The sequence below is a fragment of the Tiliqua scincoides genome, chromosome 1, assembly GCF_035046505.1.
Source record: "Tiliqua scincoides isolate rTilSci1 chromosome 1, rTilSci1.hap2, whole genome shotgun sequence".
NCBI classification, from domain to species: Eukaryota; Metazoa; Chordata; class Lepidosauria; order Squamata; family Scincidae; genus Tiliqua; species Tiliqua scincoides.
In genome coordinates, this window is record NC_089821.1 from 27,771,638 (window position 1) to 27,798,656 (window position 27,019).

General features: G+C 43.1%; 1 protein-coding gene across 1 annotated transcript in view; it reads right to left on the reverse strand.

Annotated features, from left to right (window-relative positions):
* TTC17 (tetratricopeptide repeat domain 17) overlaps positions 1–27,019 on the reverse strand; it is a 74,576-nt gene that overhangs the window by 4,496 nt on the left and 43,061 nt on the right. The window contains 7 exon segments of the mRNA XM_066635195.1: positions 926–1,045; positions 6,023–6,106; positions 7,074–7,233; positions 12,116–12,236; positions 17,697–17,862; positions 19,545–19,804; positions 22,620–22,790. Coding sequence (XP_066491292.1) covers positions 926–1,045; positions 6,023–6,106; positions 7,074–7,233; positions 12,116–12,236; positions 17,697–17,862; positions 19,545–19,804; positions 22,620–22,790 — 1,082 coding nt within the window.

A 27,019-nucleotide genomic window follows, 5' to 3' on the forward strand; every position in this document is an offset into this window, starting at 1 on the left:
CAAAACATCCGTGAGGATTTAAAACACAATATTTCAACATTAAACACACATTTCAACAACTTCACTTTCATTTCAACAACATGCTACTACAATCTGTATCAGCAGATTTGGAACCCACAGATTTCAAACCCATGCGTTGGACCCACATGGACCCTCTGGAGCTGAGGGGAACTGTACTCAGAATGCCTTCTAACTCCTCTGGTATGCCTTGGAAGGTCACTTCCGCCTTTACAGAAAAACCGAAAGTGACGTTATAAGGCCTTCGGAGAGCCAGGGAAGCCCTTCCCTTAACAGGAGGATTACAAGGTCCCAAAAGCAGAGGATTTCATTATCCACATGTTTCCTTATCTGCAGAGGTTCCTGGAACAGAACCCTGGGGATAACACAGGAGGCCCTGTACTTTTATTTCAAAACATTTGAAACATTTCATTTCAAAACATACTGCGAACATTTCAACCCAAAACCACCGCTAATAATGAACTGTCAAAATCATGCAAGATATGATGAAATACATTCCAAATGTCAGATTCCCTAGTCATCAATATAAGTAGTGAATACACACCAATGGTGAACATTTCTAGCACACCTAATTCTAATTAACTAATTAACTAACCTATTGGGTCAAGCAACTGCTTCTGAGCACACAATATATGTGCAGGATGTGTGAACTATAATATTATAGTATGAATTATAGCATAATAAATTTCACACCATAAAGAAGGTGCATATTTTCTTGAGATGCCCTGTATATAGATACACTTTATGAAACTTTATAAAAACTTTTATATTCAGTAATACATTCAAACTAGAGTTATTTTAGAAGGATGGAAACGAGGGATCACATGTCATCCGCTACACACACCTGAAAGCTGGAAATCATAACAAATACATATATTATGTTGAAGATGGGCAATATTACACATACCTTCATGTGATAGGGTGTATGATGCAAGGCTTGACGGAGACAGTCAATTGCTTTCTTCCCTTGACCTTTCACTCTCCAGTAGAGGGCTGCCATGCTGGAGAGGACCCAAGAAGTTTGATTCTAGTGTAGCATAAAAAACCCAAGAACAATATATATCACTATATATTACTATATAATTGTGATATATTACTATATATCACAAGCCCTTATTTTTGTCCTCCATCATAAGCTTATTCAAAACTAAATATGGAACTTAACACTTATCTTTGACTGGGTAATGATTTTATCCATAGAATATCATATTAGAAGACGCACATAGGTGCCTACTTTTACACAACAGCTAAATGCATTCTGATCAGATAGGAAAGTAGCACTTTGCTCAGCAGAGAAATGCTGCCACTCTGTGGAGATTTAGAGCAACTGTTTAACAATCTGTTATAAGATCCATTCCCCCTGAGATATCTGAAGAAGCAGAATGGCTCAAGGCACAGGGCATGAATCAGGCTGGGATGACAACCAATATTATACTCTTCCTAACCAAGCAAAGCTGCACTTTTTAAAGTGCTGTTCTCTCATATGTAGTGACTGTCCCTCTTCACCCCAGCATGGTGTCTTTTCCTGTGGCAGCTATTGGTGTGTCTTCTGCATCTCTGCCTCCTCTGGGGGCAGGGAACCATTTGTTATGTAAATCATTTTTTTTTTGTTAAAAAAGCAGTACATAAATATTCTTAACAACTCCTTCTCTATCTTAAAAACACCAAGGCCGAATGGCCTCTGGAAAGATACTTGGCTGCTTGTGGGAGCAATTCAACCTTCCAAGCCCTACATACATCAACCTGATTGAGTGTCCTACTTCATATGCCATCATTGTAGGAGGTAATGCCTCATCACTGTAGAGGCATTCTCAATCTGTGCCTAGGCTCACGGTATAGCCACCAAGAACAAGTCTTCTAGATTCTAGAGCAAGCAGTGGCTGGCATTCAGGAGGGCTGTAAGACCCACCTTTTCAGATTAGTAGAGTTAGAAAAGAGTGGCTGAATAGTGTTTGAATAGTTTAAAGAGAGGAAGATTTGGCCATGGGATTCTTCATGATCACAGGCTGCACAGGCTTTGGAATGATACTTGAATCAAAAGATAGCACTGAAGCAACTTGTATGGAATCTGTTCATGGCTAAGATATCAAATGGGAACCGTCTGACAACACACCACTGAAATCACTGATAAAGCTAAACTTATTGTCTATTTGAGACATAGCATTAAGCCATGATTGGTATGTGCAACCTCCTGATTTCAGAAGTAGGCTACCTCAGAATGCCAGAGGCAAGACAACAACCAGGTCTCTTGTTGTCTTGTGTGCTCCCTGAGGCATCTGGTGGGCCTCTGTGAGATACAGGAAGCTGGACTAGATGAGCTTTTGATCTGATTGAGAGGGACTCTTCTTATAATAATTATAAATAATAATAAACTTTATTTATATCCTGCCCTTCTCCCCAAAAGGGACCCAGGGCAGCTTACAACATATTAAAAACAGATTAAAAACATAATTTAACTGCAAATAAAAACATATTAAAACACATTAACAGATACCATAAAAACAGTAGTCAGATAAAAAGTCAGATAAAAAGAGCAAAACGCAGCAAATCATCGAGGAATCAGGCCTGTAAAAATACTAAAAGATATAGAAGTTAAAAAAGGCCATGAACTCAGAAGGCTTGTTTAAACAAAAAGGTCTTCAGGCCTCGCCGAAAAGTCTCAAGAGAGGGAGCCATTCTCAAATCAAGGGGAAGGGAGTTCCATAACATTGGTGCCACTACTGAGAAGGCCCTATTTCTTGCTGCCGCCCCATGTACCTTCTTAGGCAGTGGCACTTGTAAAAAGGCCTTCTCTGATGACCTAAGAGGACGAGCCAGATTGTACGGAAGTAGGCAATCTCTGAGATACCCTGGCCCAGAGCAGTATAGGGCTTTAAAGGTCAAAACCAGCACCTTGAATTGGGCCCGGAAACGAATGGGCAGCCAATGCAGCTCCCGGAGAAGCGGGCCGACAGAGTCAAACCACCTAGCTCCAGTGACCACACGGGCTGCTGCATTCTGCACATTCTTATGTTCTTATCTCCTGTGTTTTTTCCTTAAAAGGAGCAACAAATTGTTTTCCAGTTTGAAAATAACTCCCCTAAGGGATTTTTTTTCACCTCAAAGGTACCATTGCAGCAAATGGTACTTTCAGGGATAAACTGGAGTTTTGGAGAAAGATTTTTGGTGGGAATTAGGTAGGGACACCAAATATTAAAGGCTCATTCCACCTGTTTCGCAGTCACGGTATGGATTCCTTTCTCTATGCCCCTGCTTCCATTTTAAAGGAAAAAGCATACATGTGCAGGAGTCAATGATATATTTAATATCACTAAAGCCCTGTGCTAACATCCATATACTCAGTGGCACTCAGTCGCTCATTCTTTGGGAGTAAGTGCTTTAAAGTACTATCTCAGCCTAAAGGCACTACTTGGAAGTTAAGTGTTGATTTCCATAGAAATAAGACTTACGTGAAATGATACAAATGCCACATAATTATTTTAACATGGGAACAACTCAAAGGGGAGTTGTGGATTACTGTGGCAGAGAGGAAAAGTCACATGATGACAGAGTTAAACAAACGCCACTTTCACATGAATTATCTATTCCATACAAGATGAGGATACAGTTTAAACTAGATAAGTGTTTCTCAAACTGTGGGTTGGGACCCACTAGATGGGTCGTGAGCCAATTTCAGGTGGGTCCCCATTCATTTCAATATTTTATTTTTAATACATTAGACTTGATGCTACCATGGTATGTGACTGCATTTTGGGAAATGTTGCAGACCTGTACTTTTAACAAGCTACTATGTATATTCTTTTAACAATGATAGTCAATGGGACTTACTCCTGGGTATGTGTGGGTAGGATTGCAACCTAGGATTGTTAAAACTCTTCCTGCTTGATGGTGCCACTTCTGGTCATGACATCACTTCTGGTGGGTCCTGACAGATTCTCATTCTAAAAAGTGGGTCCTGGCACTAAACGTGTGACAACCATTGGACTAGATCAGGGTGTCCAAAGTTTTGGGCAGGAGGGCCACATCATCTCTCTGACACTGTGTCGGGGGCCAGGGAAAAGAAGAATTAATTTACATTTAAAATTTGAATAAATTTACATAAACAAATATATTGGAGATGGAACTTGTATGAATGAATGAATGGTCTTGCAATAGCTCAAGGCCTATAAAAGGCTGGGCACAAAGCAAGGCCAGCCTTTCCTTTGCTGCCACTGCTGCATCACAGACGTGAAACAGCAAGCAGTGAAGGGAGCCCTCATCCCACAGCTCATGCAAGAGGTCAAACAGTCACCCTCACGCTGAAAGCAGTTGCGTTGGGCCAGTGCGGGCTCCGACAAATCTCCAGAAGGTCAGAGGCTCACTGGAGACTGGGGGCTCCCTGGGGGCCACATTGGGAGTCCTTGAGGGCCGCATGTGGCCCCAGGGCTGGGGTTTGGGCACCCCTGGACTAGATCAAACATAGCAGTGGAATGAACAGGGATCATTCTCTCAACATTAAGATCAGGGTAACAAATTATTTTTCTGCTTGTGGAGTACATTTAAAAAGTGTTATTTAGCCTGAGGCTTAATGAGGTGTGATGCAACTGGACTCCTGCAATATCACAAGTGTTAATATGCAGTCGTCCTTCATCTTACATGATGGTTACGTTTCAGAGTCAGCGTGTAAAGCTAAAATTGTGTATACTCAAAATTACCTTGAAAATTTTTCCCTTGCATCAGAAAAATAGGTACTGTTTACATTCATTTTAAAGAACTTTTTAAATGTTATTTAAAAATTATGAGGGGCAGGTGGGAACTGAGATCGACGGAGGGAACAGCAGCTTCATTCTCCAATCTGAGGCTCATTCTCAGGCATATATTTAGTAAGTGGAATCTCCTTCACTATTTAAACTGTTGTTTTTCCTCAGTTTATATGCTCTAATTCATGTAAGGGTGCAATCCTAACCGACAGTTATGCCGGCATAGGTGGCCCTGGAGGGTTGCAAACGTGCCATAAAGCATGTTTGCGCCTCCTTAGGCGGGGGCCGCGTCGGCACATTCAGATACGCCGATGCGCGGATGGAGGCAGAAGCCTCCGCCGCGGCTCCCGTGACGCCGCTTGTGTTGGCGTGAGTGTGCTGACATAAGCGGCAAAGGTAGGTGTTGGGAGGGGTGGGAGGGGCATTACTGGGTGGGAGGAGGGCGGGGGGAAGGTGGGCCCAGGGGCGGGTGCGTGGGGGCGGGGCTGGTACCCGGCGGTTATGCCGGATCCCAACCCCCGTTCCCGGGGTGAGTGGAGTGGCTTCAAGCCACTCTGCTCTCCTCAGACTTGCGCCACCTCCGGAGGTGACGCAGGTCCGAGGAGACCCATAGGGGCACGCAGCCCTTACCCAGGGGTAAGGGGAAGAGCCTCCCCTTGCCCATGGTTGAGCCACTGCTCGCTGTAATCCCACGTCGGATGTAGCCTCCTGGTTTGCCTGCTCCAGCGCAGGTTAGGATTGTGCCCTAAGTCAACTGCATGCAAGACAAGGAGCGACTGTATTAACAACTCTAGGTACTCAAGAGATCTGGTGGATTGTCCTCTTACATTGAAACCTTGTCTATAGGTTACATTTGAAATATGGGAGCTGCAAACATCCCCCAGGAGATGACTTACCCCAATTATGGCAGAAATGGTATTATCAGTCTCTACTACCTGATCACATGGAGATGATCCACAACACCATGACTGTGCCCAAGCTGGAGTCAAGGTGTCCCAGGTAAGGAGCCACCAGTACTACATATCTGTGGTAGAGCTGGGACTGGGAGTCAGCAATCACTCACAGCAATCTATTTATAATGTCTCACAGAGTACGCTCCAGAAGATACCCTGCTCATTTTTCTAGATGGTAAACAGAGATGAGGTCTCTCAACATTAAGCTGCTCTCTGTAGCAGGTTTTGAGACAGTGCTACGTTTCAAAGAGCTAGTCATTATCCAACTAAACCAAAACATATTCTTGTTCTGCATCAGCTGAGTGCACCTACTTTTTCTAAAACTTTGGCTATCCGAGTACCAACTTGTTCTAATGATTGTGGTGGATAACGGTCTTTTCCAAGATTCTGCAACACCTAAGGAAAAGATAAAAGGCATTTGCTCACAGTAAATTACAACCAAATCAATCCAATAGTTCCTTAAAATCTAGATCCTGTCTTTTGAAAAATATGATTGTATTCCCTTCTGTTAGATCAGGGGTCTCCAAACATTTTGGCCAGAGGGCTACATCAAATATCTGGCATGGTGTTGAGGACTGGAAAAAAATTTAAATATAAAATTTAAATAAATAAATTAGGGATGGAACTTAGATGAGTGAATAAATGAATGAATGAATGAGCTCATTCATTCAACCTCTCTGGCCCTCAGAACATCCTCCAGACACAACCAGAGCACAGCTCTGGTCGTGTTCAGTCGTGTTCAGTTGAGTGGGCCAGAGGCTTTCAGGGGACAAGAGCCTGGCTGTGGGCTGGATAGAGGCTTGCTGCGGGCCACATCTGGCCCCTGGGCTGGGGTTTGGAGACCCCTGTGTTAGATATATAAACACTTTGCTCAGGCTATAAATTGGCTTTCCCATGTCCTTGAAATGTATTTCTGTGACAGTCAAATAGAGAAAGAAAATGGCAGTAATTAGTCACTGCTATATTGAATAATATTGTGCTATCACCATCAGTCTCTAGCTCAAACTCAGTAGTGTGTCCAGGTCTTGAGATCCAGTGTCCTGAGATCTCTACTCCTCCACCTAACTTCTAGTGATACATACGCATTCTCCACCCTTCTTCTTCTGCCCAGTGCACTCTCATTCTTTTGTCACTTTGTTCCCTGAAAATTAACAATTCTGTAAAAGCTTAGATTTTGGTACTGAAATCTATTAGGAAAATTAAGCGAACACATTTGTACAATATAGGAAGCAACATCCATTTCATACAGACTGCTGGTCAACTAGTGACAGTGATCACTCATTGCTGTCCACAAGCCATGTTGCTCAGAGAAAAGGACCTGTAGCTTCCCACCAGTGTGTCTGTGACCACAGCAGAGACCTACCTCTTTCAGCTGACTCTCTCCCATGTAATGAAGACTAGCCCGATTTGCCACACCCAGGAGGTGATCCAATGTGTGCATGCTGGCAGGAAGATTGGCATTGCAGAGGGGTTCCATGGCTGGCTCTTGTAGCTGAGTGGCAAAATCTATGTGTTCTGTAATACTAGAAAGGAAAGGAAGACCACATCTAAATAATAAATGGAGACTTTAGACAAGGAGAATGAAGGAGAGAAGATCAAAAGTCACAAAGCTGATCCACTAGGCCAGTGTTTCTCAAACTGTGGGTCGGGACCCACTAGGTGGGTCGCAAGTCAATTTCAGGTGTGTCCCCATTCATTTCAATATTTTATTTTTAATACTTTAGACTTGATGCTACCATGGTATGTGACTGTAATTGGAGAAATGTTGCAGACCTGTACCTTTAACAAGCTACTACGTATATTCTTTTAACAATGACAGTAAATGGGACTTACTCCTGGGTAAGTGTGGGTAGGATTGTAGCCTAGGATTGTTAAAACAATTCCTGCTTGATGATGTCACTTCTGGTCATGACATCACTTCTGGTGGTGATGTCAGATTCACACAGATTCTTATTCTTAAAAGTGGGTCCTGGTGTTGACTGTGTGAGAATCACTGTACTGGGCATGATGTGTCTGCAGCCTGAGGCTGGTCTCAAGCTATTTATTTATTCTGAACTTTTCAACCCCACTTTAAGTTGTGTGTGTGTGTGTGTGTTTTTTTTTGAAAGCCAGGAAACATCATGGCAGAAAGCATTCCAAAATACAGGCATTACTGCTGAGAAGGCCCTGATGCCCTCTAATGTCACTTTAGATGGCTGGGCACCTGGAGAAGAGCCTTAATAGATTGGCAGGTTCAAGTGAAGGTTTGCAATTCTTCAGATGCCCATCTCCCAAGTCATATACTGCTTTAGAGGTTTGAATCAACAGTTAAATTTTGCAGAAGGCATTCACTAGCATTCATGCACTGCTTGGAGCTCCTGTAAAAGTGGGAATATCCATCTTTTAAATAAATACTTTCGACTGGCTGGTCCTAGTCAGTAATACAGCTGAAGTATTCTGAGCAGTTTCAAAGGTAGCTCCATGCAGAATGCACTACAGAACTCTAACCTGTATGCATCATGAGAAGCAAATCCCTAGGATGTGCCATAGGTATAGGATTGAGCTTTTTGTCAGTGAGTGTTTCGATGACTGTAGTAAACATTTTAGAAATGGCACAGAATTGATCCTCATTTTTCTTAAGGTACTTTCAATGAAAGATACTTATCTACTGGCTTGTGCAGCATCCCTTTATGGGACAGTTCAAGGGAAGTAATTAATACCAAACACCATCTTTCCTTGCAACATCCAGAAGTTAGTTAGTGAAAAAAGAAAGCTACTGGCAGCTTCCCAATGTATGGAGTTTCTAAATCTAATATGCCAACATATGATTATAATCAGGTTTCACCTTCCCACCGTAGGAAGGTATAAATCCTGACGCTTCCAGGCAAACTGAACAAAGGGGTAGACAGCCAGTTCCATAGCCCACAGATGCTGACGGGGAATGACATAGTTGTTACTCAGAGTTGTATTACAGCAAACAGGCTACAGGTGCCTACGCTACAACAGCAAAGAGCCACAGGGTACGTAGAAATGTATGATTTAAACATGGCATTCCTCATAGAGCACCAGCTCATATAGCCTTTCAGCTTATCTGTTCTCACATCAAGGTCCCAAAGATGACTTCACTGGCAGAAGGCTTAGCCCTTTTATCCTGAATGAAAAAGAGCTCAAGGAGCAGGGCTGAGAAATGTCACTCTGCCCAAGGCCTTGGAAACCTGATGCCAGTCTCGGTATTGAGGTAGGTGAATGAATCAGTATGAGTCAGGATAAGGCAGTTCCATATTCTCATAACTGCCCTATCCATCGAGTCCAGCATTCTTATGGTATGCAACCACGTCCTGCAGCAGTAAATTTCGTAAGTTCATTAGGCAGTGTGTGGCAATCCTCTCCCAATGTAATCCTCTATCACAGTGGTTCTCAAACTTTTTAGCACCAGGACCCACTTTTTAGAATGACGATCTGTCAGGACCCACTTGAAGTAATGTACAGTAATTAACCTGGAAGTGATGTCATGGCTAGAAGTTACATCATCAAACAGAAAATTTTACACACACCCCATATGACCAAATCAAATCAAATCAAGTAAGGGGTAGCCCAATCCTGAGCTGCCTGCGGTGCGCTGCTGCAGTGGCACTGAGAACGGCTTCTGCTGCATCCTGCACTTCTCAGCCTGCCGCGGGTGGTGCCTCGGAAGAAGGGGACTTTTGTTCCCTTCTCCCAGGTAAGGGAAGCAGCTCCGCAATGGGACTACTCACTTTACCGCCCACCAAAAGGTCGGCGGTAAGGTAAAGCCGTTCTTGTAGGGCGACGAGCCCCACACGAACGCCTTGGATCTGGTGGAGCGGAGCTCCACGGGACCCGCCTTCCTCCCTCCCCCTGGCATGCCTCCCACTCGCCCTTTCTCCCCCTCACCCCTCCCCATCATGCCTCATCCCCATCCTCTCTCTGCCCTCCGCCTGCCTCCCCCTCCCGCCTCATCCCCGTCCTCTCTCCGCCCTCCGCCTGCCTCCCCCTCCCGCCTCATCCCCGTCCTCTCTCCGCCCTCCGCCTGCCTCCCCCTCCCCAGAACGCCTCATCCCCGTCCTCTCTCCGCCCTCCGCCTGCCTCCCCCTCCCCGTCACGCCTCAACCCCGTCCTCTCTCCACCCTCCGCCTGCCTCCCCCTCCCCAGAACGCCTCCTCCCTGCCCCCCTTCCTGCCCCTGCTTACCGTGCCATGGCGCATGAGACCACTGAGCAACAGAGGATGGGCGCCCGCCTGGTGCTAGCCTCGTGCCAGCTAGCACAGGCGCCCATCCAGCAGTAAGCCTCGCAGATGTGCCTTACGGCATGTTTGCAACAGTGCGCTCCGGCAAAAAGCCGGAGCACCGAGCTCAGGATTGGGCTCTAAGTAAGATTTACAGTAAGTTTAAAAATGTATTTAAAATAAAGAAGCCTCCTAAGCAGTGACTGATCCGTTTAACCCATTTTTGCCTAGCCCAAAGGTGTACATACTTGATCCCTGTTGTGTATATGCAACGTTGGGCAGAAATGGCTTTAAAAAAACTCCCCAAACATCCCAAAGGCTGCAATCCTATCCATACTTACCCAGAAGTAAACCCCATTGACTATCACTGTTAAAAAAATAAAGTACAGATCTGAAACATTTCCCCAAACATGGTCAACATATCATAGTAGCATCACATTTAAGATATTAAAAATAAAATACACATTGAAATGAATGGGGAGCCACCTAAAAGTGGCTCGCAACCCACCTAGTGGGGTCTGACCCACTATTTGAGAAATACTGCTCTATCATGTTTCTTCTTGCCCTCCAACTTTTTTTTCCCTAAATTAAGAAGTCCCAGACACTTTAGCCTTTCTTAATAGCAAAGGAACTCCAACCTCTGAGAATTTTGGTGGTGCTTTTTGAGAGAGACCCGAACTGTACATTGTATTCCAAATATGGCAACACTATCAATTTATACAGAAAGATGTATAATATAGGCGTTTGACTGTCTGTGTCTTTCCTAATCATTCCCAAGACTGAGTTTACTGTTTTCACTGTGGTCGGACACTGAATGGATATTCTAATTGATATATTCAATACAACCCTAAAGCTCCAATTGTAAATGCACTTATATTGGAGTCAATCCAATTGAAATAACTAGGATTTACTTCTGAATTAACATGCATAGGATTGGACAATGTGCTCCCTTTTCATAGGTTGTTACAATCAGTTTGGCCTCACAGTCACAAACCACGATGGGTATGTACAACCTCCTGGTTTTAGAAGTAGACTACCTCCGAATGCTAACTGAAAGGGAGTGGCAACGGGATGTAGGTATCTTGTTGTCTTGCATGCTCCCCAAGGTATTTGGTGGGTCACTGTGAAATACAGGAGGCTGAACTAGATGGGCCTTTGACTTGATCCAGCAGGGCTCTTCTTATCAATGTAGAAGTGAAATTAGGATTTTTTGCCCTAAAATGCAGCACTTTGCACTTATTCACATGGAACAGCATTTAGTATTTTCTTGCAGAGATCTTTCTGAGGCTCTTTGAAGCCTGTTCTAGGTTTCACCGCCCTGAAAAATGTGATATCATCTGCAAACCTGGTCATTTTACCATTTCTTTCTGACTCCGTATCACTTAAGAATCAGCAAAATAAGAAGACTATTCAATCTGCAGGATATGTTCTGTTTGGGCAGGATAAACGGATGGCAGGTGATTACATATCTGATATTAGAGGACATGTAGGTGTATATGTCCAGGATACTATGGATGACACTGCTACATTCAGTAACAGTAGGCAAAAGGCTACAGTAGTCGTTCTCAGACTTTTTAGCATTGGGTGTACACACATATTTATGTTCTATTTTGAAGGGCCACTTTTTAAAATGACATTCTAGCAGGACCCACCTAGCTTTAGGAGGCTTAAATATCAGGTGATCTAGAAAGAAATATTTATTTATTTATTTGCAAAGAACTCGATCCATTTCTTATAATGAGGCAACCCTAATAAACAGCCTCAAGACTTGAGGGGTTTTGTTAAGTGACCCAGCCTTCACTAGCTGTCATTGATGGACTTGGAAAAAACACACCAGATAAAAGAAGATTAGACATTTATCTCTCTACGCAAGATTGCAAACTGTAGGAGCTCAGCTCTTTGAAGGGCAGTTAGCAGCTATCTGATTTTTGACTAGCCTCAGGGCTTGAGGCAATTAGTCACCTGATCTTTCCATCCCCCATGTTTTCATTGGAGGTTCTGTGGGACCCACCAGAAATTGGGTCCCGATCCACAGTCTGAGAAATGCTGGGCTACAGTTTACCTATATTATGCTTAGTCATAGTTCACTGTATCAACCCTCTAAGATGAATATTTGAGGCCTACACAACTATCATAGTCTGTGTACATCTGATCTAGCTTCATTTGTAGCAAAAATACTCACTCAATATTTTTAGCAGAAACAGCTAGCCATGTGCTGGCAACGGTAGTTAGTTCAACTCTGCGGAGTTTTACACACTCATCAAGACTTGGCCAGCCCAGACTGCGATAGTCTCGCCTTTGTCCTGGAAAGAAGTAAAAACAAACAAATCAAAACCAAACAGAGTTGTCATAAGATTATGCTTTTTTGGTATTTTTTAGCTATAGTATGCCACATCTTTACATAATTGTTATGTATTCCTTTCTTTCCTTTCACTTCCTTTTTTCCTTACGTTCATAAAATTATACTGCCTGGATCTCATCTTAGCAGACAAAGAAGAGGCAATATGGTTGTTTATGTGCTCCCCTTCCTTTCTCCTACTAATGTGGAGTGCCTTGAAATGTGAATGAGTTTAGGGCTTGTGTTATTGTGAGACACAATATATACAAGTATAATTAGTTTTATTTTTCTATTTTATGTTTGTCTGGTTTGAAGCTCAATTAGTTCTATTTTGAAGGGCCATGCTCCCTTGCCAGAGAAAACTCTGACTCACTGACAGCCTGACTCTCTCTCTTTTTCCCCATTTAACCCAAATGGAATTATTTACAAATGTCCTGTTATCTACAACCACAAAAGCCCTGATGCAACCGATCTTACAAGTAAATGTTGCCTTTTCTTGTTTTTCTATACCTTTTAATAAAAACTATATTCTTTTGCCAATCTCCATCCCATTGTTACTGCAAGCCTAGTTAGTGGCATGTTGAGGTTGTTTGCTCTGCTATCCAGTCAATATCCCCCCCCCCCAACACCCATCCATTGCATTCTGGCCTCTCTTTTTATACGTATATCACCCCTATCTGGTTCTATTTCTAAGCCAGGCAAAGCTGAACCTGAGAGCGAGCAGTGTTGGTAACACTACTCTGCAGACAGCTTTACAAAAGTGAATGGTTTGCTTGGCCCTGAAGCCAGTCAAGTCAACAAAGGGCGCAATCCTAACATAAGAACATAAGAACAGCCCCACTGGATCAGGCCATAGGCCCATCTAGTCCAGCTTCCTGTATCTCACAGCGGCCCACCAAATGCCCCAGGGAGCACACCAGATAACAAGAGACCTCATCCTGGTGCCCTCCCTTGCATCTGGCATTCTGACATAACCTATTTCTAAAATGAGGAGGTTGCGCATACACATCATGGCTTGTACCCCATAATGGATTTTTCCTCCAGAAACTTGTCCAATCCCCTTTTAAAGGCGTCTAGGCCAGACGCCAGCACCACATCCTGTGGCAAGGAGTTCCACAGACTGACCACACGCTGAGTAAAGAAATATTTTCTTTTGTCTGTCCTAACCCGCTCAACACTCAATTTTAGTGGATGTCCCCTGGTTCTGGTATTATGTGAGAGTGTAAAGAGCATCTCCCTATCCACTCTGTCCATCCCCTGCATAATTGTGTATGTCTCACACCTGGGTTAGGCTGGCACAAGTCACTTGCACTGACCTGGGGGTGTTGCAAATGTGCTGTAAGGCATGTTTGCGCGGACTTAGGAGTCGGAGAGGCCAGCCCAAGGAGTTGCACTGGCCTCCCCGTACCAGATCCATCCCCGGTGGGGCAAGTTTGCATCGGCAGGGGTTGGGGGGTGTGTGGGGAGGGCGGGGAGGAGGCGTTCTGGGGTGGGATGAGGGCGGGCAGCAGGCATTCCTGGGGCGGGCAGGGAGCAGGAGATTGGGCCAGGATCCGGTGGTTATGCCAGATCCTGACCCCATTCTCGGGCAGCACGGCGTGGCCCCTGGCCGCACCATTCTGCTTGGAGCTGCGTCACTTTATCATGTGGCGCAGATCCAAGTAGACCCATTGGGCCTGTTGCAGTGCAACACGGGGTAAGGGGAAAGTTTTCCCTTTGCCTTGGGTTGCACCCCTTTTGGCCCCAAACTTGTGCTGGATGCAGTACAGACCCACCGGCCTGCCTGTTCCAGTGCAAGTCAGGATTGGGCTGAAAACCTATCTGACATCACAAAGAGTCCAAGTGCTGGCTTAGGGACAAACTTTTGTGAAATGCAGAGATTCAAGTTGCTTGTTTTCCTTGATTTGTTTGATAAAACACTTTATCTTATTCTGGAATTACACTAGTTTATCTAGTATGCTCATTCCCCATTCTTCATAACCTTAGTTTTCTTTCTAGAGAAGGAGGATAATGTTTGCATGATGAAGTGAGGTTTTCCCTGTGATTCACATCTGCCTCACAACTAGTTTTGCCAACATCCCATTTGGTTTCTGACCCTTCTTCTCCTATACTCACAAGACTGTCAGCTTGAACAGAGAAACATGTGAGCTATATACACAATGCTAGAAATAATTTCAACTTTAGGATTTTGGTTTTATGGCGTTGAAATTACCCAGCTGTTACTGTTTGCCTTTGAATGTATATTTTACTTTGTTTTATTCTTAATTTTTTTGCTGTTTTCTTCTTTATAATAAATTATTTCAGTACACTGTCTCCTGATTTCAGTTTTGTCTTTTAAATGTAGGTTCCAACTTGCCTTAGTGTGTCAGAGCAATAGCTAAAAATGTCTTATCCATGGGGGTTCCATTCCAGAACCCCCAGTGGATAAAAAAAAAAAAAATCAGCGGATACAAATTCAGTGGAAAAACAGCTCTAAAGATCCACTTCCAGGTTTCTTGCTCCTCTGTTGTCACCCCAGAATGCATTGGTATAGACACTATACCATATTCAGCCACTAAATGGGGTGAATAATGGAATCTAATACAATGAAATTATTATTGTTTAACAGTGTGAAGGTAGGAAATCGGATTTTGGTGCTTTTTTCCTTGTTACAACGTATTTAAAGGTAGACCTTGGTATCAGTGGTAAGTCAAATCAGTGGATGCCAAATCAGTGGGTACCAAGGTCCTACCTGTACCCGTGCATATATGAACACTCATATACTGGGCATGTTGGTGACAGGCCTCTTTTTCAAATTGTTTTATTAAATGTATTGGCTGTCTCGGGGCACCACTGAGAAGCTAAGTAGTAGGATATAAATACTAGATAAACAATCTCAAGTAAACATCTTGTGGGCATGCCCATTCTGAAATTGGGAATGTACTGGGATCTTCACTGTTCTGGTCAACTTGCAGTAGTGTGACTTGCAAGATGGTACCTATAAAAGATGTTCTTTTTTCAAGACTCAGTACAAGAATGCCTCAGATTAAGGGTCCCAGGAGTTGTAGCTGATGAATACAGCGAAGAGGTAACCAGTGGACAAAACAGTTGGATGAAGCTGGAGCAGCCCAAAGAACACAAGTGAGCAACACACACCCATCCCTACTTGGCCATAGTGCGCTACACTTCACCCTCTGGTGCTTTTGGACACACTTTCTGGTCCTTTTGACAATTTACATTTGATATGTTGGATTGGGTGGTACTTTGTTCCCAGTCACATTTGACATGGGTTTTTTTGGTTGCTGGTAAGCTATGTTACATGAAGCAGGAATGTCCTGGCCTCTTCTACCCCCAGGGTGATATAGCAAATGCTTGTTCCACAAAGTCAGACTACTGAAGGAAAAATGGGATAGCTATGGTATTTCATACAGCCATTGTTATTTCCTTAGAGCAGCAGTTCCCAAACTCTCTGGGACTCTCTGGGAGTTTGGGAATCGCTGTAAGTGCTTGCAGGGGAGGGGTAAGGGAAGTGACAAGATCGTGCTCCTGCCAGGGACAAAAGGGTTTTTCCCATTTATCCCTGGCAGCACCGGTCTTCCAAAGGAAGAGTGAAGCCCTCTTAAAGGGCAGACACAAGGTTTCCCTGGTTGGGACATTGCGATGACCCAGTTTGGGAACCTCTGTCTAAAGAGTCACATCTTCTCAGAAACTCAGCTGGTGTCTGGCACGCCACTTTACCTAAGCATCTCCAATAGTGTGCTCTCCAAAGAAGAATGGAATAAACATACAAAAATAGCAGTTGAGATGACGGTAAACTACAAGTATTTTAAATTTTCTCACCAGCAGGTTTCTGCTCCTTTTCATGTGATAAAGGAGCAACCATTACGATTTAGACTGTAGGAAATTTAAAAACCAGACAAAACGGTACTTATCTACACAGAGATACTTCCATAAAATAATTACATTACAGCAGGAGCCCCACATTTGCCTGCAGGCTTTACAGTAAAGTATAGCATAATGGTTAATCCAGCCCTGAATGTATTTCCTCCATTCACCTTTATACCCACAGAAACCCATAATTCGAATGTTTGTCTGGCTCCAATGCAGACTGTCTTTGTTATCCTGAATATTACCGTAGAATCCTTTAACCTGAATTACAAGTTCTTGTCATGCTTATTTTTCTTATGTTATAATTTTGGCTCTTGGACTAGGCTGCTGTACACTAACTACTCAACTTCACTGACTACAATGAAAATAAATTATTTTCTCCCAAGAGAGAGCTTGGCATCTCAAACAGGCTAAGACTGCAACTCTGTGCATACTTCCCTGGGTGCAAGTCCTAAAGAGTACAATGTGACACACTTCTGGGTAAGCATGTATAGGATCGTACTGCACAATATACACCCATAAGAACATAAGAGCAGCCCAGCTGGATCAGGCCAAAGGCCCATCTAGTCCAGTTTCCTGTATCTCACAGTGGCCCACCAAATGCTTCAGGAAGCACACAAGACAACATGTGTCTTGGTGCCCTCCCCTGCATCTGGCACTCTGATGTAGCCTACCTCTAAAACCAGGAGCTTGCACATACACATCATAGCTTGTAACCCATGATGGACTTTTCCTCCAGCAATTTGTCCAATCCCCTCTTAAAGGCATCTAGGCATGATGCCATCACTACTTTCTTTGGCAAGGAGTTCCACAGGCTAATTACACACCGGGTAAAGAAATATTTTCTTTTGTCTATCCTAACTCTCCCAACAGTCAATTTTAGTGGATGTCCCCTGGTTCTGGTGTTGTGTGAGAGGTAGAACAGTATCTCTCCATCTACTCTATCCATCCCATGCATAATTTTATATGTCTCAATCATGTCCCCCCCCTCAGGTTCCTCTTTTCTAGACTGAAGAGCCCCAAATGCTGTAGCCTTTCCTTGTGCCCCCCCAATAATCTCAGCCCAGTAATCATTTTGGTTGCTCTCTTCTGCACCTTTCCCATTTCCACTATATCCTTTGCGAGATGTGGTGACCAGAACTGGACACAATACTCTAGGTGTGGCCTTACCATCGATTTGTACAATGGGATTATATTAGCCGATTTTTACTCAATACCTTTTCTAATGATCCTAATCATGGAATTAGCCTTCTTCACTGCCGCCACACATTGGGTCGACACTTTCACCGAGCTGCCCACCAGCACCCCAAGTTCTCTCTCCTAATCTGTCAGAAAAAGCTCAGAACCCATTAACCTATATGTAAAGTTTTGATTCTTTGTCCCAATGTGCATGACTTTACATTTACTTACATTGAAACGCATCTGCCATTTTGCTGCTCATTCTCCCAGTTTGGAGAGATCCTTTTGGAGCTCTTCACCCATATACATCACTGGATGTATGATTGAAATGCACCTGAAGTTCTGAAAAAGTTTCACATTTTCTATTTTAAAAATTTACCTGGTGGCCCAGGAGAGAGTATTTTTGGCCCACTGATCTCTAGTGCCATTTGGTAAAATTTTTCATTTTCTCCACTGACTCCTTCCTCTCCATTTCTTTCCAAGGGCACTTGAGGATCCAGACTTTCTGTTTTGGGTTTCTTTACACGCTTTACTTGGAATGTGATCTGTCAAAGAAATACATTATGAAATACACTAAGAGAACCAAAGGTTTCAGGCATTCATTTATGAATGGACTAGCTGAATTTCAGCATGCAGTCTGAGTTGATTTCAAGGGCAATTTCCAGACAGTTTTCCTTTTTCTCTGTATCTCTAGTCACTCCCCATTCTGTTTTCAACCCAACACGTCTAATTGCACTCTATAAGCATACAGAAATACACAATGTAGGCAACATTTCCACAGTGAGGGTCACCGTGAAAAGGTCTGTAACCTCACAGTTTGCAAGCAATCAGCGTAGTCTATTTGCAATTAACACAACTGGGATGAAAATGGGTATGCCAAGTGACTGGTGAAGTGACTGTCTCACTAAGGGCCCAAACCTATTCAGCCCTCGTGCCAGTGTTGGGTGTTGCAAACATGCTGTAAGGCATGTCTGCAGCACCTGGAAAGGAGGGGCCGCCAGCACTGGGCCTCAGCACCATGTGGGTGGCTGGCTAGCGTTCCATCAGCATCGGGCAGCAGTAAGTCTTCTCAGGGCATGGAGAAGACGGGCTGATCCAAGGAAACCCACTGGTGCCGCTGCTGCTTTACTCGGCATAAGGGAGCAAATGTTCCCTTACCCCAAGGAAACTCCTGGCGCTAGCCTGGCGCCCACTGGATCCAATGATTGCCATTTTGGTGCTGCTGGAGCTGTGGGTCCCAGAGGCTTAGGACTGGGCTGTAAGTCTTCTAAGCCTTCTAGCCACTACAGTGCAATAAACTGCTATTTCTTGTCTCAAGTGTTCAAAAATAAAGACAAAGATCAAACCATTTCAAGCAATGACATTCAAAAGCAGAATAAGTGTGGAACTTATTTTTCCCTATGATTGCTTTCTTTCCCCTCTCCTGTATGATCCAGAGCAGTTTACAACATTTATCAGAAATTGTTGTCTTATTGTCTAACACAATAAGACAATATCTACTAAATTAAAAAAAGAAAGAAAAATCAGGACTGAGTGACATAAAGCGAGTTTAAATAGAATGGCACCAGCCAGTGTCCAAAGCCTTCTCGTCGAGCCATATCTTGGCTGGACGCATAAAGGTGCATAATTCAAGTGCTCACCTGGCCTATGCGGGGCATTCCAAAGGGATGGTGCTGCCACTGAGGCCCTAATTCCTTTGGATGCCCATCAGATTTCTGCTACATAGGCATCTGAAGCAGGACTTTGAATGACAATCTAGGCATAAATTAGGGTACAGCAGAAGACTGTCCTTCAAATACCCTGGTCTCAAGCTGTGATGGACTTGTAAAGGTAAGAATCAGCACCTTGAATGGAGCCCAGAAGCATACTGGAAGTCAGTGCAATCCAACAGAACAGGTGTTCCTGCCCCTAGTGAGCTGTCCCAGCTCACAAGGCAGTTGCATTTTGCACTAGTGGAAGCTTCTGAGCTGTCTTTAATGGTGGTCTCATGTAAACTGTGAAAATACACTGATAGCCCTAACTGCGTTTTGAAGCTTGCATCCTTGCTGCAGACACTGTGCTTTGCATTTTACTGACTGAAAGCACAAGCCCGGGCAACTTGCAGATCAGACAAGATGATGATATAGAGAAAAATCCTCTGAATGTCACATTAGGTGACTAATGTCACAGAGGACCAGGACAGAATGTATGAGAGACTCCTCTGAATCTTGCTGATAAGAATTCTTACCCATTCAGTTTCATCATCATCACCATCATCTCCACAATCTCCAAAACAGGAGCTGGCAAGTCCATCCTGAGAACCTTTCTTCAGGACACGAATCCCTTGCAAGTCCATCCGATGACCTTTCACTTCAAGTGCTCCCTCAAAGGCTTCAAGGGGCCAAGAGTTTTCAAACTCATCCACTAATGCCAACATCTCTTCAGACATCTGTGCATCCCCTAAGCTCTCCACTCCTTCTGAACCATTGCTTTCTGCAATAACAGTGCCTACAAAAGAGAATCACAAAGAAATCAGCACAAAAGCTACATTATAAACACTCTCAGATGCCATGCAAGAAAGCATATATACCACCCGAAGACCAATTTCATTCAGTCTGGAATCCTTTCATTGCTTTTTACATGTAAACCCCTTAATCTGAGCAGTTCCTATCAGCAGCTTTGGGCGCAATCCTAACCCCTTATGTCAGTACTTTCCAGCACTGGCATAGCAGTGCCAATGGGATGTGTGCTGCATCCTGCAGTTGGGTGTCACTCACGAAAGCATCCTCAAAGTAAAGGAAGGTTTGTTCCCTTACCTCAGAGCTGCATTGCCCTTATGTCAGTGTTGGAGAGCACTGACATAAGGGGTTAGGATTGCACCCTTTGCCTTGTAAAATGACATTATGAGGACAGATGTAGAATTCTAATGTGCCAAAGGTTCCAATTCTTATGCATGCAAGCACATTTAATTTTCATGGGTGTTATGAACAGGTAAGATCTAGGCCCAAGCCAGTATTCATCTTGGGAACTTGCAGCAACCTCTCTGCAGCTGGTGGAAATTTAGCTAAATAGAAGGTTGAAAAAAGTTGTCTGCTATCTACTTTTAAGGGGCCAAGAGAACCAGTTAGAGATAACAATATGGCTTGATCAGCTGCCAAGATTGAGCTCATCAGAGAGAGCAAAGTACAGCTGTGAAATTCTGAGGGAGGGGTAGGAGCAAGTGCCCCTTGAAAATTCTGCCCTGAGTGACCTTGGAGATAAGGTGATTATCTAAGCTTGATTTATTGGCAAAAATTTCTCACCCTGTAGGCAGGTATCTATGGTAATTATTCAAGTACTACTTTGAAAAATACAGGACAAGATTCTGAAGTTCTTTTCCTGTTTGATGATGCTCTGAGCTCTTTGCTGGAAGAGTAGAATATAAATATTTATGTATTATTAATACTGTATTACAGTATTTATACACTACTTTTCTCATAGACTCAAGGCAGTTTACAAAGGCAGGCTGAACATAAACCCTGTTTCTCAGTAGGGTTTTCACAAGTATTATTCCATGAGAAAAATCTCACAGAACCTCCATTTCTCCAGATGTTTCCTTTCTTGGTGGCTGCCATCACCCTGGTTGCTCAGGCAACTGCACCAAGTTTCAGACCAGTTACTCAAAGTTATCTTTTTTTATTGCCAGTTGACTCCTCCATACTCCACTTCTCCACAGAGGTATGCTTCTCAGTCTCTCTCTGTCTCCCATCCAAGCAACCAATCCTGCTTAGCTTTTCAGGCAACAGCTCAACCTTTGGACCAACACCTCCTGCCTAAATATGACATCTCCACACCTAAATATGACAGTTCATGACAAAAATGTAAGCTTGTCAGCAGAGTTGTAATGCCTTGCCCCAGCGACCAGGGCAGTGAAATCATGATGTTGTGCAACTGCCCCAGTTCTCCCTGGGGGGGTGGGTGGGGGGGGGTGGCTGGCTGGCTGGCTTTGCCATGTCCATCCCAACTTCTGTGAAGGTTGGCAGCCTGCACAGAAGCCAGGAGAATGTTAACTGACATTTTGCCAGATGGTGGGACTTCACACACATTCTCCCAGCTACTGTGAAGGCCTCCTTCACAGGAACCAGGACAGGGTGCAGCAAAGCCAGCCAAACGCCGCCCTCAGGGGGAACATGTACTGACGTACTGCCCGAGGCTACCAGCCCTCCCCGACATGGTGCCTGGGGTACGTCCTCCAGGCTCTGCCCAAGGTACACTTCTGGTTGTCAGGCTCACTGCGTGAAGGACTCCTCATCTAATGTTTTCTATTTAAAATGTATTCACCTGGTATTCAAGCTCTGGGGCTACTGTGCAAGGGACTCCATGTTCTTCTAAAAAGATGCTTCCAGGAAAACCATTATTTAAGAGGCAAAATACATCAAAAGCAGCTGCGTGCTTTTCTTTTGAAGCCGTAACAAGTTTCCATTCTTGGAAGGAAGCTGTAGTTCTGGAAACTAGAACATTTCACTGAGTCATGTAAGTAAAGGGGATTACACATAGGGATTGTTCATAGTTGAACTTGGGCTAGCGCAGATTGCGTGGACCTTCCTTCCTGAGTGAGATAGGAGAGGATATTGACGATGGGCATTGTTGCAATGTGAGCTGGCAACAGCAGGAGCTGCAAGTTGCTCATTCTTTCTCTGAGTGAAGAAAGGCAGCTGTTTGTGGCTCATACTTCAGTGACTGCAAAGTAATGTAAGTTAGTGTTTTCATGCCTTGATCTCATTAGATGCTGACTCAGGCATTATCAAGGTGTGTTGATTTCATATTGCAAAGCTTTATGCTGCGAAAATGAATTGGGAGACAATTTCTGACTTCTGAAGACAGAGGCATACATATGAAGCATATGTTGAATTCCAAGATTTTTCTATGAACAATTCCGCCTGCTGAGACCCTAACCACGTTTGAAAAAAGCAGTTTGGAAGGTTGGTCCCATATCATCAGGAAAGTGATTTATCCTCATTTTCTTAATGTGTAAACTGCTTGGGAGTAAGCCCCACTCAAGTCAGTGGGGCTTTCTTATGAATATGCACTGGGTGGTGATGTATATATCCCATAACTTTAATAATTGCATAAAAGTGGGTATTTTGGCAAGAGCAACTTCTCAAGCAGTTGCAGACCCAGGTCATATCAAGCAACTTCTTTTCATGTGCAATGACAGAAGATTAGGAATCCTAACTGTGAAATGGTTGGCCATTGAAGATGTAGATGGGTGCAAAATAACAAGTGCTCTTTTTTTTTTTTAAAACCTCCTTTACTGTGCTCAGTTTGTCCAGCATTCACTTACTTCCTAAAGTCAAAGAGGATGAATCCCTTGCTGAGCTATGAACAAGATCTGTTGAGTCATCTTTGGGAACTGCGTCAAGGTTTTCTTCTACAGGTAAAATTTCAGAGTCCTGTTCATCAATGTACTTTTGCTTGCTATGGTTTTCATCTTGGCTCTTCTCATGACAGTGGCCTGCAAGAGAGACACAGATACAGTCATGGCTCCCTCAGAACAAACAGTTACTACATAGCTTGAATTATTGATGCATACAAGCCAAAGGCCTAAAGGTAAACTGTGCTCATAGCAACTGAGATTACTGGATGTTAAACAAAAACAGTACTTGATGAACAGATGCCTGAGAGACAGAGAGTCTTCATCTTAATTAGTACATGTCCAGATAAGAGCTTTCCAATTCCCTAACATTGTATTGCATTGCACAACTAAAAGCCTGGGAGAAAAGGCAGGGATTGACTACTTCTACTCAGCAAAGGATTCAAGTGCATGGATCACACAGTCCAGGTTAGTTCCTCATGTTATGATACATGTTGTGTCTCCAATTATGTTCACAGAGACCACTTCATGCACGCTTAAAATCAGAGCGGCCACCATGTGCTGGTGCATCAATCAAGAGATAAAGAAGAAGTTTCAAAGTCTTGTTCAGAGGATTTTGTTGCACATATACCACCAGACATGAACTCTGAGAATAATTCAATCATGGATACCAACTCTGAAATGTTAATAATAATGTACTGGTTTTTCCATTTTGGATTTAATTTAGGGTTGCAGAGGAATATCAAGCCCACTGAATTAATGCTACAGTAAAAACTTCTCTTTGCTGAAGATTACAGCATGGTTTTCTAATTTCTTTTGGGGATTAGAGAATTACCCCACTAGGAATAGGATACTTGCTGATGTTACTTGCACTCTTCTCAACTCTCCATTAGAAAGACTGCAAAATGTTAGTCTTCATCATGAGCAAAATCTCTAACTGGGATATTTGGGGGTTGGGAAAGAAGTTCACCAACCTGATTCAACTGGCTAGTATGACCCTTTTCCTGCCCTTTACTTCCCCTTTAGTAGGAAGCTTGGTTCTCATGCCCCAGTTGTCTGGATCTCGCTGATCTTCAGATGCACTTTGGTGTGGTGTACTTATTGAAATAAATGGAAAACAAAGAGGAGATTTCTATTTTGTAGGGATACTTTTGGTAGCAGCCTAAGGTACTCATGCAGATGTTACCTTCAGTCTCCTCTGTACAGAAGGTTCCTGAGCCCTCCAGAAATCTACTCTTGGGGGTTGTGGAGCCTAGAAATATGACTTTTCAACCCTTTTCATCTCACAGGACACTGATGAAGTGCTAAAGTTTTTTGACAATTGGTAAGGCACACCATGCTGCCAGTAGGGGGTTCCATTAAATCTTTGATAAATTTAGCTATACACCAAACTGGGGAGGGACCAACACAGTATAAAGATCTAAAAAATCCATAACAATATGGATTACTCTGTAAGTACATTAGAGTACAACAGAATCAAGATGCTAGCTCAAAGTGTTTTGCAAAATTCATTAGCAAAGGAACAAGATAATCAGCAAATTGTTAAACACCAAATATCACCACCACCACTTGCCATACAATTAAGCTTGTTTTGGTTATCTCTTTTCACTCCCATCATTATGTTTGAGTCCCTTCTTCATTATTTTTTTTTAAATATCCTTCTACCTCCCATTAAAATTTAATTGGTTTCATCTCTTTAAAGCTCTGCAATACGCACAGAACTTCAGGTGTAATTTATAAGAGGTGGTGAGCACAGAACCCCAGTGCTGAAATGAGTCCTTCTGGCTGACATCAGAGTCAGATTGACTTTAACACAGGTCTGATACATTCTAAGAACCTGATGCCCTTCAGTAGAGGAAAGGCAGGGCCCAAATAGATGTTATGGGAAAAAACCTAGAGTATTAAAAATAACACTGCAAAGAAGGTGGATGAGGTGCAAAAAGAAAGACAAAATTCTAACAGAAAATAGAAAAGTGAACATCACCTTTATTATTAATTTAAAACTGCCTGGATGATTGCACTGGACGTTTTAGGACCTGCAGTTCTACTATACAGTACTTATAAAATCAAACAGTCTATGTTGCTTTAAGTTTGCCAGGTCTCACACGCAAAATGGCAGCAAAACCAGGCTCAGCATTCAGAGCTGCTTTTAACTCTGATGTACACCTTAAGTAGTATAGGTTGGGCATCCCTTATCTGAAGTGTTTGGAACCAGAAGCATTTTGGATATCAGAATTTTCCATATTTTTGAATACTTGCATATGCATAATGAGAGATCTTGGGGATGGGGCCCAAGTCTAAATACAAAATTCATATATGTTTCAAATAACACTTATAGCCTGAAGATAATTTTACACAATATTTGTAATAATCTTGTGCCTAAAAACAAGGTTTGTGCATGAAACACAGTTTGTGATTTTATTTCTTGAGGCAAAAAAGTAAAAAAAAAAGTCATACTGGTGCTCAAAAAATTTTGTATTTCAGAATACGTCATGTTTTGGAATTGTGGATAAGGGGTGCTCGACCTGTAACTCAAAACTATCTCAACCACCATTGGAATTCTACGGCCTGTTATTGCTGTGCACCAAACCAAATAGACCAAGTTAGGAAATAAAAGTAGAAAATAATACTCCTATGGAGAACACCTATTAAAAGATTAAAAAGTGGAATGTTAGTCAACCCTACATACTTTTGCAATCAAGGCAAATACAATATTTGTTAGTAGTAGCAGACATATCATGTAAAACATGGGTGATAAGCAAAATTTTTTGATGAAGCTGAGTAAAGAGGCACTTTTTCAAGTGGGTGCTCCTTTTTTTTTTTAGCAGGGGGAGAGTAACTGGCCCATCTCACCCCAGCAGTGTCTGTTCTAGTGGCTGTCTGCTGGTATTCTTTTTGCATCTTTTTAGATTGTCCTGGATTTGACAGGGAACCATCAGTTGATTTTTCTCTGTAAACCGCTTTGTGAACTTTTAGTTGAAAAGCGGTATATAAATACTGTTAATAATAATGATAATAATGATAATACTTTTAGTTTAAATAAAATCATACTGGATTGGGTATTAATAAATACTGTACTGGAAAGTTGTTGCAAAGTTTTTTTTTAAAAATGTTCTTTGTTGTGAACATGATTAGGACAAGAGATGGTTGATCAGAATTAAATACAGGATGATCCAAACATTATCTGGTTATTTTGCCCTTGACTCACAGCTGAATGTGTGAATTGACTTTTGAAAAGCATTGCACTTGAGGCAACGTTAGGCAGCAGGAATGATGCATTTGTGGCATTAAATCAGTGGTTCCCAACCGTTAGGAGCCTGCAGACTACTGAGTCAAAAATCTGAATCATTGTGGACCACATGCAACCCACTGCACACAAAAAATGCAATTAAATTTGGTAGTGCGTGGAGAAGCACTCAGTGACACACTGGAAGCGCCAGCGATGGCTGCAGGTGGTCTGTTCTCCACCCTCTCTGGTCGTCCAAGGGGGAGCACTCCCTTAGCAAGATGCTGGAAGTGATAGAAGGTGACCATCTTTTTTTCAGAGACCTTGAGGAACACTTGTCAGGGTCTTGTGGACCACAGGTTGGTGACCACTACATTCGATCTATGAGTTGTTCATACAACACAAGCCATCATTTTATGCTCGCTCATCAAATCAGGGCCAGCCTTAGGAGTTGTGGTGATTAATGCAAAACATTTTTGCGGAGATCCCCCACCCTGCAAGGCCTCTACTCACAAGGACGAGCAGAAGCGTGAAGCACTTAGCTGTGAAGTTATTGCCAACTGCTTCTGGAGGGACCAATTTCAAGCCAGTTGGACCCAGGTGTGGGCAGGAGGGCTGCCTACAGCAATGCTCCACTCGCCACGCTCTCCTTGTGATGCCTTGGCATGGAAGATTCCATGCTGGAGCATCAGCTACAGAGATGCTGGCTGGGTTTGTCGCCCCAGTGTGGGGTCCAATTTGGCCAAATTGCCCTAAGGCAGGCCCTGTATTAAATGACAAACATGCATGTGCAAACCAGCATACACTGTTAAGAAAAATGCCTATGGCACAATAACCTACCAGAGAAAGAAGTAGAGAGTTTTCATTGGTTTTCATTCATTTAAAGAAGTTGGAGAAACATCAATTCATGATTGCTCTAGGTTAAAAGTCTTACTTGGCATTCCCTTCAGGCCCTTTCCTGCTCAACGATTTAGTTCTTCTAAATGGGTTGGAACTGGATCTATAACACTGGACAATGTCACATACAAATCAGCTAAGAAACTGCTTAGCAGCGAAGGGTAGCATGTCTCCGTTCATATTGTACCAAGGGCTAACCCTGCTAACATTTAGTTATTTGATTTTTCTCTGTAAACCGCTTTGTGAA